The sequence below is a fragment of the Tyto alba genome, unplaced genomic scaffold (genome assembly GCF_018691265.1).
Source record: "Tyto alba isolate M040663 unplaced genomic scaffold, T.alba_DEE_v4.0 Super-Scaffold_44, whole genome shotgun sequence".
NCBI lineage: Eukaryota > Metazoa > Chordata > Aves > Strigiformes > Tytonidae > Tyto > Tyto alba.
In genome coordinates, this window is record NW_024881320.1 from 3,492,484 (window position 1) to 3,510,403 (window position 17,920).

The following is a 17,920-nucleotide window of genomic DNA, read 5'->3' on the forward strand; positions in this document are numbered from 1 at the left end:
TGGCAAAAGGATGTCTAGGAAATGGTTAACAGAAATAGTATATCAAGGAAAATCCATGTTGGAGATGTTCAGAAATCCAGCCTGACCTGAGATTTCTCTGCCTACCACCACTTTTTGGAGCCTCTGTGTGCTTCTTCCCCTTGTTCTTTAACTGTCTCCCCTTCTGGATGATATTTTTTAGCCTTCTCCTAGGGGCAGGAGATAGAAAAAAGAGTTGAATCTTTTCAGGAAGGAAGAGATAAAGTTGGCAGTAAGCCAGAACCACTAGGAAGTGGGCAGCGAGCATGAGGCTGTTAACCTGTAATTTATACATCTCAAATTTTGTGAGCAGTACTCCAGGAATCATTATGTATGGGCTTGTTTGATGGTACTGTGGTTTAAGAGAAAAACATCCCCTCAAATTACTCTTTAATTTGGAAGTCAAGAGACTATCAATTCAAATCTTAGTTCTTCTGCCTGTAATTGATGAATCATGTACACTTAACAAACCTGCTATTGAACTGGGCCTCATACTTTTAATTCATCAGGTAACTGCTGATTTTTCTTTCAGAAAGGATAATTGAGAGCTGTACAAGGTCACTTCCAGCAAAGCTGTGATCAAACCTAGACTATAATATGGCAGATCCTAGACTCTGCTATGCAGTCTTTCAAATATAATTTTTTGTATGTGTACTTAACCCCTCTGGGCTGTAGCCACTGCTTTAATCCCCAGGCACTGGAAGACAGAAATCAGACTGGGTTTTATTCAGGGGCTGTTTAACAGGACTTCAACCCCATTGCTAACCTGTTGAGTTGAAAAAAGACTATTCCCCTTACATAGTAAAGTTAACAGTTAAAAAAACAACAATAAAAAAATCCAACCCAAAGCTAGATTTTATGTATGTTGTTTCAAACATGCAAATACCAAATTTAATGACTTTTGTGCTTTTTCACACATAACTAAACTTTCTTCCCATCCTGCCTCAAGGTGGCAACACTACATACAGTCCTGAGCTCAGACTAAGGACGAAATCCTGTTCATGGGCCTTGTAGTGAAGAGTTTGACTGACAGGCCAGTGGGACTATTCCAGATTTACGCTATATAAATTTTTCCTTTTGATTACAAAGCTTTATGGTCTTGAGTTCCTTTCCAGAATCATTATCACATCTGTCACTGTCATTGCTATCAGTGGCTAAGGATGTTTTTAATGGAGTGATGCAATCCAAACTATCATTCTTGCTGAAATACTGCTCCCAAGCACACAATAGGCCAGGTGCTGTAATTATTAATAATTCCCTCTGATGGCGTATATCAGCCCTCCATTTTGTTTTAATGCAATTTATTTTGAGTTATTTCTTCAGCAGTGAAAATGGTTTTGGAGTGATTTTTGGAAGCGTTGTGAGTTTGTTTGCTGGAATTCTTCTCTCCTGGAAATGAGGCATGTCTCTCATGAGCTCCCGTTTGCTCACACACAAATGAACTGCTAATTAGGATGATGAAATTGCTGGGAGAGGTGAAACCTTCCAGTTGGCCGAAGAGAAGATTGTGGATTAATCTGTGTAAAGCTGAAGGCTCGAGTAAAACTGCTGTTCAACATTCTGGTGCTAATGAGACTTGTATGTCTGCCACTCGAGAAGCTGAAAGTATGTCCTGTAGTTTTTGTTGAGAGATCCAAAGTGGGGGCTTACTCTTCCGTGCCATTTAGTGCTTTCATCTCCACTGATGATGACTGGAATTGAGAATACTCAGCAATCTGTATAAGGTGTTCAGCAGTTTATAGCATCCGGTGATGCAAGGCAGTTTGCTCTTTATGGATAATTTTTGTACATGAGTAAAAGCATCTTGAGAGGCATATGGATGTTTAGAAAATTGGAGTATGATTTGGAGAGCTATTTGTCTTGCATGCCCCCTGCTACCATATTATATCGCTCCTTCGTAGTTTTTAATGGACTTCTGCTCATGTCAATTCATGTAAAGGAGGAAACTACTCTCTCCATCTCTGTGAAGCAGAGAGACACCAGGTGACTTGCTCAGTGTCATACTGGGCAAAAAGTCAAGTTCCAAGTTAGCTCCCTGCTCGCTGTTTATGCTGCTCAGGACCTGTGGAGGGACTGATGCTGGTCTCTCATCCTCTAGTAACAATTTCCCTGCAGTCGTTGAGAATTTATACATATATATATATATAATAATATACATACATATATATACGCACACACATATATATATATTAAAAAATAAAGCTAAGGCAGATGTTTTAAGACCGTTTCTGTACGTTTGCAGGGAGCCGACGGATAGTGGATGTGATGGATGTGAACACACAGAAGGGTGTTGAAATGAGCATGTCTCAGTTTGTGAGATATTATGAAACACCAGAGGCCCAGCGTGAAAAACTCTACAATGTCATCAGCCTGGAGTTCAGTCACACGAAGCTGGAGAACATTGTCAAGCGCCCCAATGTGGTAAGGGATCCTCTGGTGATGGTGTTTATTTTCAGCTTCTTCCCAGTCACCGGTTGCTTTGTAAGAAATAAAACATGGAGTTTAAACAAGGTAATGTGAAGTACCTGTAACTCCTGTCCACTTAGTGTTAGGATCTCATTTTTACTCAAGTAGAAGGCTGGTCTCCTTGACAGTGGAACTTAATTTACAGGAATTAGGTACCTGATGAGCTCTTAATCATGGAATTTGCACAGATACTCAGTTTCTCTCAAGGTATTTCAGGGAAATTCCATCCAAAATTAAATATTTATCTATTGTTTTTCCTCCTTTAAGGAAGCTTAAATTATCAGGAAGCTTAAATTCCTTATATATGAACCATCCTATTAACTAAAAAATGTTCAGAGGGCTCCAGAGCAAAAAGGTTGAAAACATACATATTAAATGTAGAAATTTATACATAATTAAATCAGCATAATCACTGTCAGAATTGGCAGTGTCAGAGGAAGGGAGTATATTTGTATACATTTTTTAAAGGTAGAGGGCTCTTCTGATTTTTGTTTCCCAATGGAGTCACCGGTAGTGAAACTATGACCTTATTAAAAAAGATTATTTAATTTATCACTAAGGTGTAGCCATGTGTGGGTGAGGGTTAGAGCATCAACTGAGTAATACACAGTGATGGAGGAAATGACATTGGAGGTTTCAGAGTGTCTCCTCAGGACACTTGGCAGAGAGTTTGGGCATCAGTCCTGCTTGACCAGGGAAGAAAGGGACTTCTCAAAGTAGCATGTGTGTGGTCCTTCTTCCCTTTATATCTGCTCATGGCAATGCAGGCTCAAGGCACTGCTGGGTATGAAACTATAGGTCTATGATGTTTTGTTTTCAGACACCTTTCTCCTTCTCATTTCTAAATGCTATTCTAGTTATACCAACAGTTTTTTCACTGGGGACATCCCTTGCCTATGCAGACAATATAAACACCACACTTCTGCCTGAACAGGTCAAAAATAGATGGCAGTTCTAATTGCTGATTTGTAGAAGTAATTCTTAAGTAGGCTTTTGTGATCTGTTACGCACATATCACAAATTGAATATTAAGCACATATTTAGAAGTTTGTGCAGGTTTTTGCTGTCATTCAGATGCTAGCAGGCAGTTTGGAAGTGCTCTGGGGAGTTTCTGTTGTTTGACCAATCTCGGTTTTCCCAAGCACATCATGCTCAGTGAGATTTTAAAACATCTGTGCAAATTTCCTGGGTGCTCAAAACCGAAAAATGCAATTAATTACCTGTTACTACATGTAAATAAATACTTCATATCTGTTTAGCATGGCCTGAGTGCATTATCATTTGTAAAACCAGGAATATTTAGATCTCACTGAAAGAGAGAATTGCATTCGCATTAGGTACTTGGGAACAGAAGAAAGGGTGCTGGGGAAGCAGGTGCTGAGGGGAAGTCCAGTATGTAAAGTCAGATACTAGTCGAATACTATATTTGTATAGTGGTTCCCTTGAATTCTGCAGAGTTCTTTTAGCCTATGTAAGGCAGAAATACTTGATTCATATTCCCTGTTGTGTAAAAACTGTGGGTTGCAATATCAGGATGTGGGAATTATTTCAGAATCAGGGCAGCAACCATCAATTTTGTTTTCACATACAATTGTGATATTCATGGAATCGGTCCGTTTTCTACTGGCTGCATTATCTCCTTTTGCCTCTTCTCAGAGTACTGTGTGTTATCAACAGTACCTGGTGCAGATGGAGAATAGATAAGGGTCAGCCCCAATCTGTAAGAATTTCATGTGCTAATTGCCCTATTATGAAAATCCTCTGGGGATGCAAACAGTTGAGTTGACTCATCCAAATAACATTCCTGGGTGGGCCTTTGAAAAGATTTAGCAGTCAGGAGGTTAAGTGGGGTGCTAACTATGAATTGGACTTCCCTGTTCTTGCTGCACACAGTCAGAGGACAGCTTTATCACGAACGTCTAGGATAGGTCTTGCAGTCCTTATTGACCCACAAATGGAGGTTCATTCACACATCATGGTTTTTTGAGCTGGGTCGGGATGTACAGCCACACTGTGGCCAAACGCAGCACTACAGCCTGCCTTGTTGGACTTCCCATGGTGACTGGTGTTTTCCTGTTTTGAAACCTGGCACATGTGATCCACTTGCATAACCAGAAGGGAGTGTTAAGGGTATCTAGCACAGTCTCCATCATAAAACAGACCGAAGAATGAGTCACAGGCTTGTCCTTGCTGTGGCTGTGACGAACAGATTGCAGTTTGTCCTCTGGCACCCACCTCAGCAGCTGTGTTTCAGTGTCCCTGAACAATCTTCAGGTTCCATCTCTTCCTCACTTTATGACCATTCCTCACAGTATGTTTCCAATTGCTTGGGTTTTGCTGTTTTCTCCTGCCTGCTCTTCCTAAAAGTTTGGCTTTTGGACAAGAACTTTGGTGAATTTTATGCCCAAGTAGAACGATGAAGGAAGTGCACAGTAGGTGATAATGTAATTACTCAAATCAGAATTTGGCCAGAACAATGGTGTTAATGTTCCTTGAAATGTAAGGTATTGGAATAGCATAATCTCTTTTGTGTATGTATTTTAATGTTCATAAATGTAATTTCTAGGCTGTTAGCTACAAAAACGCATTTGAATACAGACAGCAGGTGATGCTACAAGAGAAGATGCTCACAGGTGCCCATAGGACACAATTTACACCCAGTTAAATTGCCTGCAAAACCCTTACTCAGGGTTGCAAAGCGCTGAGTTGTGGTGATGAAGTGCTGTACCTTACAAGTTGGGTCCATAGGACTTTCTCTGAGCAGCAAGGTTCTTGCTGTCTGTGAGCATCTGCTGTCATTGTTAGAGTTTTAGACAACAGGAATATATCCTACCATGTGTTCTGTAACTAACAGTTGATTTTGGTGGGGCTTTCAGGTGGACTTAGTCGACTGGGTGGATAATATGTGGCCACAGCATTTGAAGGAGAGACAGACGGATGCTACCAATGCTATCTCAGAGATGAAATACCCCAAAGTGAAAAAGTAAGTTTGAGTCTTTAAAAAACTCTGCTCTTGACCTCCTTGATGAATTTGTTTTACAATTTGCTGAATACAACACTTCATAGGATATAGCTATGTCACACAGTGTAGTCAGAGTCCCTCTGCAGGCTCGGTTCAGATCCTTCCCAGGTTCTAAACTACTAATGGCTGAAGAGTTACTAACTGAGAGATGTTTTGTGAAATGGACTTGAAGTCTATTTTTAATAGGTGTGTGTCTCCCCCCAAAGCTCTGTCACTGCCCTTTGTGACAGTTTACTTCTCTGTTGACTTTTTCAACAGCAAGGACAAATACTGGACTGATGATACGGGCTCTGTTTCTTCTTTCAGAGGACCCACTCAGGGCAGGTTTGAAACTGAACACAAGAGCAGTTTGTCCTGCTTCTGCCTATCTTGGCTATAGTTTTTGGGCAAGTTGCAATACCATAACCTCACCTTACTGTTTCTTCTGTTTGAATGTCTTCCTTGAAACTTTTTATATGATGATTGGAAAAGGGAACTATTTTGGGGGCCTGAAAATGTGCACTGTAAGATTCATAGGAATTAGTACAACTGAGATAGGGATTACTGTTAATGATAAAATAGCTATTGACCTGTATAGCTGATGAACACCATATAATCCTGGAAGTCCTTCACTGCTGTTTATGTTTTAGAGGCATTTTCTAATGGCCAGACCTAATGCTGGCGGCATCCCAGGCTCTGCTGTTGAACCAACCCCTAGTGTTTCACAAATCGCTCAGAACTCTTTCCAAACTGTAATGTCTAAAATAAACTGGTACTAACATATACAAAGGAGTGGGCAGTCAGAAAGTGATATGCAGCATTTACTCTCATTCTGTAAAAATAAACATTTTAGAAGGTAAAGGTCTCCATGATAGAAAAGCCTCTGTGGCAGGCATCATGGGGAAGCCTGGTCCTATGATATGCTCAGCAACATTGGTTTCAGTGGAAGCTAAAGATACTCTACATTCTGAAAAGAGTAAGCTGCTTGTTAGGATAACTAGATATGGATAGGAGTGCCAAATTTCACCTGTGCATTTGGAAATGTCCTAAGTGACTTGCCCGAGGTCACACAGTAAGCCAGTGGCATGGTAGAAAATAGAAGCCAGGCAAGTTGCTTCCCAAGTGGTTAGTTTACTAAATAACATTATTTATAATCTGCTAGAGCTAAGAAACTAAATCATGATTCAGGGCTTCAGGATTCATGGACTATACAAGGTAAGAAGAAAATGATCCCTCTCCTAGAGCAGGCACACTCCAGATGCTGAAAAAAGTGTAGCAAGTAAACAAAGCAAGGCAGAGATGGTTTAAAGAATAAGGTAGCAACATGACTAACAGAATTTAGCAGAAAAAGCAGAGTATATTCTTGCAGTTCACTACTTGCATCATGAAATGCCAGATGGTAGGTTTCAAAGAGGGATTTTAGAGAAGTAGCAATTCAACAGATTTTGACATGGAGCTTTTCCCATGTGTGGGGGATGGCCTGATAGAAAGGAAGGAGATGCCTGATGAAGAAGCAGACACAGAGCCATTGAGGTTGCTGTCACTGGCAAAGTGAAGGTGGAGGTTGACAGCTTGATAAACTAGTAGATGTGATAGGTAGAGGGAAGCTAAACAGTGAAAGACTGTAAGCGCTTGAAATGTGACAATAGAGTTTGATGTGGGGAAAAGGAGTTACCATGCATGATCGTTAAAGGCAAGGGTGATGCAACTGGAAGGATGAAGATGTTGCTAGTGAGAGATGTTGCTAGTGAGCATCATCTAGCATAAAGACTAGAGAAAGCTGATTTACAGCACTGTTGGCACAAACCCCTCATCAGTCTGAAGAAGCAACAAAGATAAAAGCAATAACAAACACTGATAGTCTATGAGTACAAGAGCAGTTGTACTGGATCAGGACAAAGATCCGTGGCACTCACTAACCTGCCTGCTGCTGGGTGCTGTCACAGATGCCCTGGGAGGAGTGTAAGAACAGTGTGAGCATAAAATGATGCTGCCCCTTAAAATTATTTTCTGAACTTCCACTCTCTGCAGTTCAGGCAGGGGCTATCCTGAGGTGGAAGTGGTTTCTGTGTTCTTAGTGACTCTCCAGAGATTTCTCTTCCATGAACTTGTCCAGTTTAAATACGAACTCATCAAGAGATTAGCTTTCTCCATCTTTCAAAATTCAGATTGACCCTTTCCTGTATAGATACTTGTCCCAGCTATTGCTGTGAGTACCCAGAGGGTATAAGCCCTTATTAAAGAGATCATATTCAATTGTGGAGCTAAATGTCAGTGCTGTCACTTGTTTCATGCTGCCCATTCTTTTATGCGCATCGTCAATATTCATATGCTTTATTAATGACTGTTGTTGCTCGGAAATGTGATTGTTTCATTTCATTCTTGTTCTTAGCATTCTCATAATACTAAGAGTTTGCAGTATGCGATACCCACCATTAACGTGTTCCCTACAAACAAAAAGCACTCCAGCGAAAGCGTTGCGGTTTTGCAGACACAGATGGCATTACCAGACACAAATGTCTGTCTTGGCTCCTGCACGTCAAGTTCCGTGCTGGGAGTGAAGTTAGAGAACGCTCCATCTGCTGCACTGCTTCAGTTACCAGGAGCACTACGCGCACTGGAGACTGCTCTGGCTTTCACTTGGACTTGCACCATTAACTTTTTTAAAAAATTCTGGGTAATGAGGTTATTTTTCTGCCTGTAAGTAAATGACTACTTACCTAGTAGTAGCCTTAGAAGACTGAATTAAGTGGGGAAATGGTTTATGTCAAAAATAAGTAAAACTTTCCAAGTACTACATCTTAAGCAGTAAAGTGATGTGAGAAATTAAGGGGATGGCTAGCTGAGATTGTAGTGTGACAAAATTCAAACTGGTGTAAGTTGGCACTGCCCCTGAAAAAACAGTCCTATGCCCACATTGTCCCACCCGCATTGCCTGAACACGCTGTTGTGCAGCTGCAGAGTAAACTGGACTGGGGACTAGTCTGGCTGAAAACTGATTCAGAAATAAAGAAGAAAAATTGGTTACTTTTCAGGCCATTCAAACCACCACATGGCTGCATAAATGCTTGCGCCAGCCAAAGGGCAGTGCAAAAGTGTGAAAAAACACAGCCATGGGCTCATCGACAAACCCCTTCTGCAGCTCACATGAGGTGCAGGGCCACAAGACACGGGGTGAGCAGAGTGAGTAGCTCACTACTCCTAAGAAAGGCTGCTCCTGCCTCCCCTCTTTCACATCCCGGTGCGTATGTTCCTGCAAAGGGCTGCACAAGCATGGGAGCTGGCTTGAGAGCGGGCAGCGTGCTGTGTAACCAGGAGCCAGGGCAGGAGGACAAGGCGGTGCTCTTCCAATATCAGCTTTTAGGGGCAGAAGCTTGTTATATCACTTCAGATGTCTGTGGTACTGCAAATCCTAAGGGTAGGAAACTGACAGAAGGAAACTGAACTGGGTGCAGAACTGCTTGCTTTTGTCATGGTGCACCATAACCATTTTCAGGTAGCTCAAAAGAAGCTGAGATTTAGTATTCTGTTTAAATTCAACCAGGACTGAAGCAATCTGGATACAGCTGAACCTGAACCAACCAACCAAAAAAAAAAAAAGTACTGATTTGATTTCTCATTTATCAAAACAGCCTTGCTGAAATTATTACCCTCTTTATTAGGTTTTGTATTTGTAGCCCTGCAAGATTATTTCCAAAGCAGTGGCAGTGAAATAGCAACTGTGCCAGGACATGATGGCTATAGAAATAGTAACAGGCACTTCTAACAACCTGATAAAGTTTGCGCTATGGAATAAATGAAAACAAAAGCCTCAGTCACTGCAACACTCTTTTTAGCTTTTAAAATTCTTCCTATTACTTAAAATATCTAAGCACTGCTGTACTAGGTCTTTATATTGCTGCTGTCCTTCAGGTAAGGATGAGGTATCTTGTATGAAACATCTACCTGTTCACAGAAGGATGCTGCTTTTACCATGTTACTCAGCCCTGTTTTCCCTCTCCTAAACTGTTATTCAGCCATCCGTTCCTTTACTAAGTAGGGATGGATTTAAACAGATGCTAAAATACTCTGCTGAGCTGTGGTCTAATTAGAAGATGAGGGTGTGCCTCTGGAGACAGAGATTGCCCTTTGAATTGAGGGGAGCTTGCAGATCTTGCAACACAACCTGGTGCCGTTTTATGCATGTGAGATACTCGTGTGCACTTCGCATGTAATTTGTGAATTTCTTTTGATGAAAAACCACTCTATAAATATAATTAAGTACAAGAAAATTAGAGCAATAAATGCAAGTTCTCATTAAAACTTTCCAAGCTAGCAAAGTAAATACAATTTAATGTCTTCAAGTCAGTGCATTAGTCTCAAATCCTCCTGTGTGTAGAGCTTGGAGGACTTGCAGCATCACACGTGTGACTTAAATAAGCACCGGCATTTAAAATGCTCTGTGGTGAGCCTGAAGCTGAACAGCCATGTCACAAGGATGGAGAAACGAGTTGTGTTCTCACCGATACCAAATGATGTTCCAGGGCCAGACAGGCCCAGCTCATTGTGAATTGGCAGCTTGGTTCATTTCCTCATGGTGGTGGGTGCCTTCTCAGAAATTTAAGCTTCCAATCAAAAAAAAAAGAAAAAAAAAAAAAAAAAAGAGGCCTCTTCATTCTTAAAGTTCAAAGGTAACCTTCCCAGCGGTAGCTGAACATACGCCGCAGCAACGAGGTTTGCAGGCAGCCTGAGATGGTAGCTGGGTGCAGTTCTGCTGATCCTCTACGTGGGCTGTTCATGCCAAAATCTGACAGCTGAAAGGTAAATAACGCTTTCCCTGTGAAGTCCCCACTCGTGGCAGCGGAACGCTGAGGCACGAGCCCACCCTGCGCGCACCGGCGCTTGGCATTTCACCTCCGACAGGATCAGGACAAGGGTGGGATGAGGGAAGTGTTGGCACTTACTTTGGTCCCAGCGTGATCTGTGAGTGTCATTTGCAGCCGCTTCACGAAAATCTCTGGCGCATCGCAGAAAATAGGCTTTCTCTTATCTCGGGGGTTGTTTTTGTCTGACTGACTCAGATCGTAACCCCCTCAGGGCAGGAACCGGGTCTTTCATGTGCTTTTTGAAGTGCCTGCTGCAAGCACGGTGTTTAATGATTAGTTACTAGTTGGGCTTGATAGGTGGTGGTTTGTTTTTACTTCAGGCTGGCTGCCCCAGCCGGGCCTGCCGAGGGGAAGGGGGCCGGGTGCCTTTGTGCTGTGGGGCCCCTGGTCTTGGGCCTCGGCTGTGCCTCCCCCCTCAGCCCCGGGCTCCGCGGGGCCCCTCCATAGGCAGAGCCGGCCCCGGCGGTGGGTGCCGAGGGGGCCCTCCCTGAGGAGAAGCCCGGGCTCTTCCCTGAGGGGAGGGGAGCCGCGGCCCTCCCCGAGGAGGTGGAGAGGCCGGCCACTCCCCGCGGGGAGCCCCTCGGCAGGGGCCGGGGGGGGGGGCTGACGGGCCCCATGTCTCCCGGGTGACAATGGTTTCTTTTGTCTTGCGGCGTAATTTGTGGCTTTCGGTTACAGGGCCCCAGTGTGGGAGTGTTGCTCAGCGCGGGTCAGGCCGTTAGCCTGCGGAGTCGCCCAAAGGTAGCTATTGTTTCCTGCTGTGTTCCTCCAGCTCCTGCTTCCAGATGCTGGGAGGCGAGGCCTGGGAGAAGGGGACCCCCGGGATGCTGCCGGGGACCGCCACAGCCTCCCTCATCCGACGCCTGGGAGCACCTCTCCTGCCCCGGGGAGAGGAGAGGACGAGCGAGCGAACGCACAGAGCAGGGCCTGCTCCTTTTCCCCGGTTTGGCACTTGCAGTTGGCTCATGGGTTTGTGGTATTCGGTTTCAGGCTTAGGGATTTCAACCAGCCGGCGCTGCTCCTGGGAGGAAGGAAGAGTGAGCTATACTTTTCTCATTGGCCCGAACAAAAAACAGAAGCCTCTGCTGGGGTTTGGGAGTGGTTTATGGGCTGAGCTCAGTGGCAGGGGAGCCCTTGCAATGCCAGAGGGAATAGAGCCGTATGGTGCGCTGTACCTATTGCGAGAGAAAAGGAGCTAAGCTCAGGGTAATGCTGCCTCTGCGTGTGCTCGCGCGTCTCCCCCGAGTTCATGTGCATGTACGTTGCGCCTTGGCGTCCCCCTGCCCATGTATATGTGCCTGCGCGTGTGTGCGTTCGCAGCCCGGCGTGTCTGTCGCTGTCTTTGTTTCTCTGTTTGCTTGCGGGTTTGTAGCTATGCGTGGCGAGTGCATTGTGGGTTTGCCTGGGAGTGTGGGATCTGCGCTGGCTTATGGAGCGGTGTCTCTGTGTTGTTTCTGTGCTCCCAGCTCTCTGCGTTTGCTTAGTGGTTTACCTTCATTTGTATCATCGCCCCCTCTTTTTTGGGGATCTCTGTGTTTGTTCTTCCCTGTGAGTTTGCAGGTTACTCCATATTTCTTCGCATCGTTTCTCTAACAAAATTCACCACGTTTTTTGGGGGAAAGGGGAACTTTCCCCTCACACTGCAAATCCTTCCTCCAAAATAACAATACATTAACCTGAACAATTTCAGGCTTGTGGAGAGCATAAAACAAACTCTTAAGTGGGGAAGGGAAGCTCCCCCACAACAGATTACAAGCAGCTGCATGTTTTAAAACCCTAACTGAGGCTGTGCAGGGAGGTAAAGTGGAGTATGCAGGGATTGGATGTGGTAGCAGTTGTGAAGAAAAAAATTAAAGTTGGGGCGTCTTTTGCATCACCTGTATTTTCAGGGTGTAACTCTGGTCAAATTGTTTGCTCGTGCCCTGCTTGGGATTGTGTTCCTGTAACCCACTTTACCTGCTCTGGCCCAGAGTGCTGAAGGCAGAGACCTACAACCAGAGCACACAGTGGGATGTAGTTTCTAAGATTTCTTTCAACATGGATGCTGTGTTATGGCTTTTTTTCCCTCCTCCCCCCTTTTTTATTTTTCTTTTCCCTTTTTTTTTTTTTTTTTTTTTTTTTTGTTACGGAAAAACCTGAGAAGTTGAGTGGTTCCCCAAATTAGCAGCTGTTACTGATGAGAAGGCGCTTGCTGAGGTTGGAGCTGAGCGGTGTATAAGATTAGCTGTGGCATGGAGCTGTGCTGGGACCATGTGACTGCGGTGTACATTGGAAGAGGAAGCTGTAGAGGTCAATGCAAAGGCATTGTGCCAGACTCTGGCAACAAGGGAGATTGCTATATGGCGGAAGATTGCTTTTTCAGGCTCCTGAGCCTTTTGGTAGCTGTTGGGGTTGGACAAAAGCACCCCTGTAAGATTAACAGCAGAAATTAAATGGCATGGCTTGTTTGTGGATGGAAAGAAAAACTGTTTTTTTTTTTTTTTCCAAATGCTTTGTGGGTTTTTATTAATCGCCATATGTGGCTCTTTCACTAAACCCACCTTTACTGGAGTGGAAATTGTTGTGTTTAGAGGAGTTTCAAGAAAACAGAGGGAAAATGGGGAAAAACAAGGAAAAAAGAGTTGCGTATTCACAGTTATATCTGCCTTGGTGTTTTCTCACAAAACTAAATTTTAAACACTTTGATTTGACAGAGAATTCAATTCTGTTATTTCCTCTCTGAACACAAACAGATCGACAGCTTCAAGTTTGGATTATTGACTACTGAGGAATAAATAAAACTGGCTAATGCTTAGGCCATTTATGCTCTTTTGGAATATCTCAATAAGATGGGTAATTGTTGGTAGGTAGCACTGTCTTAGAGAATTTTTGTTAGTGTGATGTATTTTACATCTGACCTTTTGGAAACTGAAAATAATTGATTCCATAAGGATTTGGATTTTTTACTTTAAAACAACATGAACCTCTAATACTCAACACTGCCCACAAACTGAGAATTTCCATGTTGGGTTTTTTTTTTGTTGTTGTTTTATGAGCAATTATTCAATCTGTGACTTTTTGCAGTTTGGCTGGAGGAAAGGCAGCTTCCTTTCTGGGCTTCTTTTATTGTTTTTAAATTCTATCTGACTTGTAATCAACAACATCTTGGTAGAGAAAACATAAAAGAAGAAATTAAAAAAAAATGCATTTGGGAGGGAAGGACTCATATTTTGAAATGGAGCATATTGAGAGTCTAGACAGCTTCTTGGCTAGCTGTGATTTTTGAAGCATCTGAAATACCCCAGGGGCAGAAAAAGCGCTCTTCCTGCTTCTGAAGGATAAAAAAAAATAAAATTTCCAGAGTGGGCAAGAGGGGAGACATGTAATTGCACAAGGAGCGGTTTTAATTGTGAGATGAAGGCGCAGGACCTTTTTTGAAGCCCACAAATTGACTGTCTTCATGACAGCATTGCGTATCATTCTGTCAACTCCAGCTCGGGATGTGGTTGCTAGGCAGCGGGCTCTTATGTACCTATAGTCTCTCTGATTTGCCAGCCTTCTGCAGACACATGGTAAGGTCCTTTCCAGCCTATCATCTAGAGGGACTTGCACGCCGTCTGCATACTGCTGAGAATCTCTCTACCTGAATGTGATGAGAAAAAGACACAATTAAATGAAACCTTTTTTCTTTTTTTTTACAAATCCCCTTCTGGTACTGTTTCCATAAACCCCCTCTCCAAAAAAAAAAAAAAAAAAAAAAAAAAAATCCATGAAACGGAGACCGGAACAAGGAAAAGAGGTTAGTGGGTTAAGTGGTGTGTGTTTCCTGCGTTTGCAAAGGTGCCTATAGTGAGAAGGGCGGCTGTAATTCGGCCATTAGTTACAGATGGTGGCTGGAGGCTTGAGACTCATGCAGCGAGATGAGAGCTCTTGTATCTCTTTCCAGTGATGCCGACTTTAAACTGCTTTGAAAACCTGAATCAAGACGGCATAAAAAATAGTGGATTTGATACTTAGCGATGCTACCAGCTGTTTCCTTTATGTATTTTGATGCAGAAATGCCTAGAAATGTGAACAAAAATGAGTTAATTTGCCAGATGAGGTTTCTGTCCCCCAGTCCTTGCAAAAATGGCATTAGTGGCAAGTAGGTAAAGAACATTCAGGTGGATTTATAAGCAAATTAGATTTTTCAAAACTTTGCTCTTTGAAGCAGTTTGTGTACAACTTCTGGTGAAGGTTATGCTTCTCAAGCAGTGAAGGAGAGCATTAAACAGATCACCCTGGGGTTTGGTGGTGGCATTAGAAATATTTCTGAACAGCATAACTTTTAATATTTTCCTATTCCTTACTCTGAAGGCTTTAGTTCCAGTTGTATGAACAGCAAACTTGAATGTGGAGATAGGCATTTTTCAGCAGAAACCTAGTTACAGTTACTCATGAGACAAATCCCAGTACTATAAATGCAGGAACTTAATTGGTGGAAACAGTATCGCACATTGCAGTTAACCTCTGCAAATTAAGACATGGAAAACACTGTTTCAGACGGATTCATTTTTGTCCTTCGCTCTGCTTACAGGTACTGTTTGATGAGTGTGAAAGGATGCTTCACTGATTTTCATATTGATTTTGGTGGCACTTCAGTGTGGTATCACGTTTTCCGTGGGGGGAAGGTAGGTGAACCTTGTTTGATACTTGTTTTTATTTCTCTTTGCCTCTTATGGAGGGCAGGGGTTGCTTTCTTTTTATTTTTTTTTATTTTTTTGGAGGGGGTGGCGAGGAGTGTGGGGGCTAGTCAGCGGTCAGCCTATTTCAGCTAGCTTTGTTGATGTACATGGTGTTTGCTGAACTAGAAGGACACCATGCACCTTTATGAAACAAATTAATGATTTATTTGAAATACCAAATGTGTTATTTGCTGCTGGTGGTGCTTTTAGGCTTGCTATTACTGCATGGTTTAGGAGTGTCTTGCAGTGAGTATGTGGCTGTGTGTATCCTTGTTGGGTCAGAGTGCCCTCACAAGTCTCCTCCTGTAGCTAGAGCTTCTGTTTCCTTTTGGAGATTGCATGTTCCTTTAGTGTGCACATGCACACTATGCTGGAAATGAAATATTACAGGATACAGAAGCGTTAAAATACACAGCAGGTATGGCTACTGTTTTACATTGATTTTTCTAATTGTAGAATAGACAGCCTATGGTGGGAACTGAAATAAATACAGCAGATTGAACATCTCTGTGGTACAGGTACTGTTCATCTATATAGTCCAGTGAAGTTGTACTATACCAACGCACTGTTTTGAATGGAAAATATACCATGCAAGTGTCTTCTGAGTAAGATTTTTCATGGAAGAGAAATGACAGCTGTTAGTTATTGTACCACATCCAGCACATGAACTAATTGCTGCTGTGGTCTGCTGTGTGCCTGTGTGTACAGCACCTGAAAAATACGTGTTCTATGCAGAAAGCAGGCTTGGTGTTATGCATTCATTTGTCTAACACATGATAACCTTGTTGGAATCTTTCCACTATTTATTTTTGTTGACTGTTGGTAATAGTTAAATCTTTGTTTTATTTTTAGATTTTCTGGCTGATTCCACCTACTCTGCAGAATCTAGAACTTTATGAAGAATGGGTTCTCTCTGGAAAGCAAAGTGATATCTTTCTTGGAGACAGGGTGGAACGATGCCAAAGAATTGAGCTGAAACAAGGCTATACATTCTTCATTCCTTCAGGTATCACTTGTTAACTGTTTATGGAATCACTGGAATTGTGTTTGCCTAGCAGTTCTCTGTAAAACAATTCTTCAGATCTAAACCCCTTACTGATGTCTCTGTTTGCTGTGGCAAAAGAAAGGCTAGGGACTGAATACACCTAATTTTCCAGAAATCAACCCATCCAGACTGATGAAAAATGTACTGTGAGGAAGTATGTGCAGTGATCACTTGTGCTGTACTGGGGAAAAGAAGAGAGGACTTGACTCTCTGGGGCTGTCAGTCCACTGCTTCTCATCAGAGTCATACTGACTTTTGCTATTGTTAGCTTTCTTGGAAAAGTATTTTTCTGCTTTTGTGATCTCTTCTGGCAGGTTTCACCTGCAGTTCAGTAACCTACTTCTCTGCCTCTGTCTGTTGCCAGAGGTGGGTCTCCATTCCCTGATGGAGCTCAGTGGAGACTCCAGTATATGGCAGAGCAGGCACTGTGCTCCCTCAGGGTTGCTTCTTGGAAACAAATCTTCATAATTTCTGATGAGGGAGATGGTGCTGAATCTGGACATCTTCCAGTAGTCCAGCCACACTTAATTTTTACACTGCTGCCCACCTCAATAGCTGTGCTGAATGATTCAGGCTTCTCTTGCAAAGCAACCAAATAGTTGCTGCTTTGAAGGCTGTTTTTTTCAGCCCTTTCTGATCTTGCCTAATTTGGATTAAGGGTGGTGCAATCTGTAGTGCTCCTCATTTAAGATGATATCAGGCTTTGATTTCTTCAACTATTATAGGACCATAAGTTTGTTTATAATGATATAACACATTACCTCTGTCTAGTGGATCTTATCAGGGAAATAAATATAAGTAGCCTTTCTACAGGGCAGAAAGACAGGCTGGTAGTTTTTCAGCTCTAGAATTACTCGGTGGAGATAGTATTATTATTTTTTAATCCTGGAGGCAGAGAGAATGCAGGTCATGTGAAGACAGTGACAGTGTTCCTGCCAATTAGAGAACATCACTACTGTCAGTCGAAGGCCACAAATCTGCACATTTGTAAGTATTTGGTAAGAATCAGCCTTGGAGGTGATGGGCAAAATGACTTGGAGGGTGAAGGAGTTAATCCATTAGTCTTCCCTTGAAACAAGTCAGAATGTGCTGTTACTGTTCGAACTGGGTGTTTGTATGTGCCTGTGCTGTTTGCTTAGATCCTGTTACTGCATCTTCGTATTTATCTTCACTCCCCTGTGAACAGCATCCTATGAGTAGGACTTTCTGCATGTTAGTTTAGTCATGCTCAGCAGCTCGAATATGGCAAGTTGTTGGGAGCTTGTACGGGACACAACTGTAACATGGTGGCTGAAGTGAAGTGATTCCAAATGTGTTTTTTGACTATAGTTTCTGTTTTCTTGGGAAAGCCCAAAGTACATAAATGCATACTTCAGACATTTTAGGCTCCATGCCATATTTGAAAGGCATATATGAATAATTTTTCTGTAAGCATCTCATGGATTCAGGGGTTTTTGCTCTGCTGTATTTTGTTTGGAAAACTTATTTGCAAGTCTCATATTTATGTGAAAGGGCATTATTTCTATGTTTGTTCTAAGAGTATGGAAATGCCTAATTCAGGGCTGTTCCAGGTCAGCGAATTGAGCATAGCTGTGTAAAACAGGTCAATTCTTGTGACCTCTTTGCTCTGGTTTGCGTGTGTATCACATTGGTTAATGTTTGAATGTGTTTTGTATGTACTTTATAAGTGTTCATAGTGTTTAGGCTCTGATAATGGGTGTCTGTAAGACCAGTGTGTCCCATACTTTCAGTTGAGCTTGATAAACTCCTGACCAGCCCCAACTCCTCTACAAGGAAAATACCTTCTAATACAGGTCTGGTC

The 17,920-nt window shown here is 42.7% G+C and overlaps 1 protein-coding gene across 11 annotated transcripts in view; it reads left to right on the forward strand.

Annotated features, from left to right (window-relative positions):
• The window catches only part of KDM2B (lysine demethylase 2B), a 125,304-nt gene that overhangs the window by 34,260 nt on the left and 73,124 nt on the right, over positions 1-17,920 (forward strand). For 8 of the 11 annotated variants that reach the window (XM_033008364.2, XM_042805709.1, XM_042805712.1 and 5 more), the window contains 4 exons: positions 2,261-2,439; positions 5,361-5,467; positions 14,906-14,999; positions 15,906-16,059. In XM_033008364.2, coding sequence (XP_032864255.1) covers positions 2,261-2,439; positions 5,361-5,467; positions 14,906-14,999; positions 15,906-16,059 — 534 coding nt within the window. Of the gene's footprint in view, positions 1-2,260; positions 2,440-5,360; positions 5,468-9,943; positions 11,092-11,442; positions 11,557-13,551; positions 14,129-14,905; positions 15,000-15,905; positions 16,060-17,920 lie in introns of those variants that run through there. The other 3 variants (XM_033008374.2, XM_033008371.2, XM_033008372.2) reach the window with 3 other exon arrangements.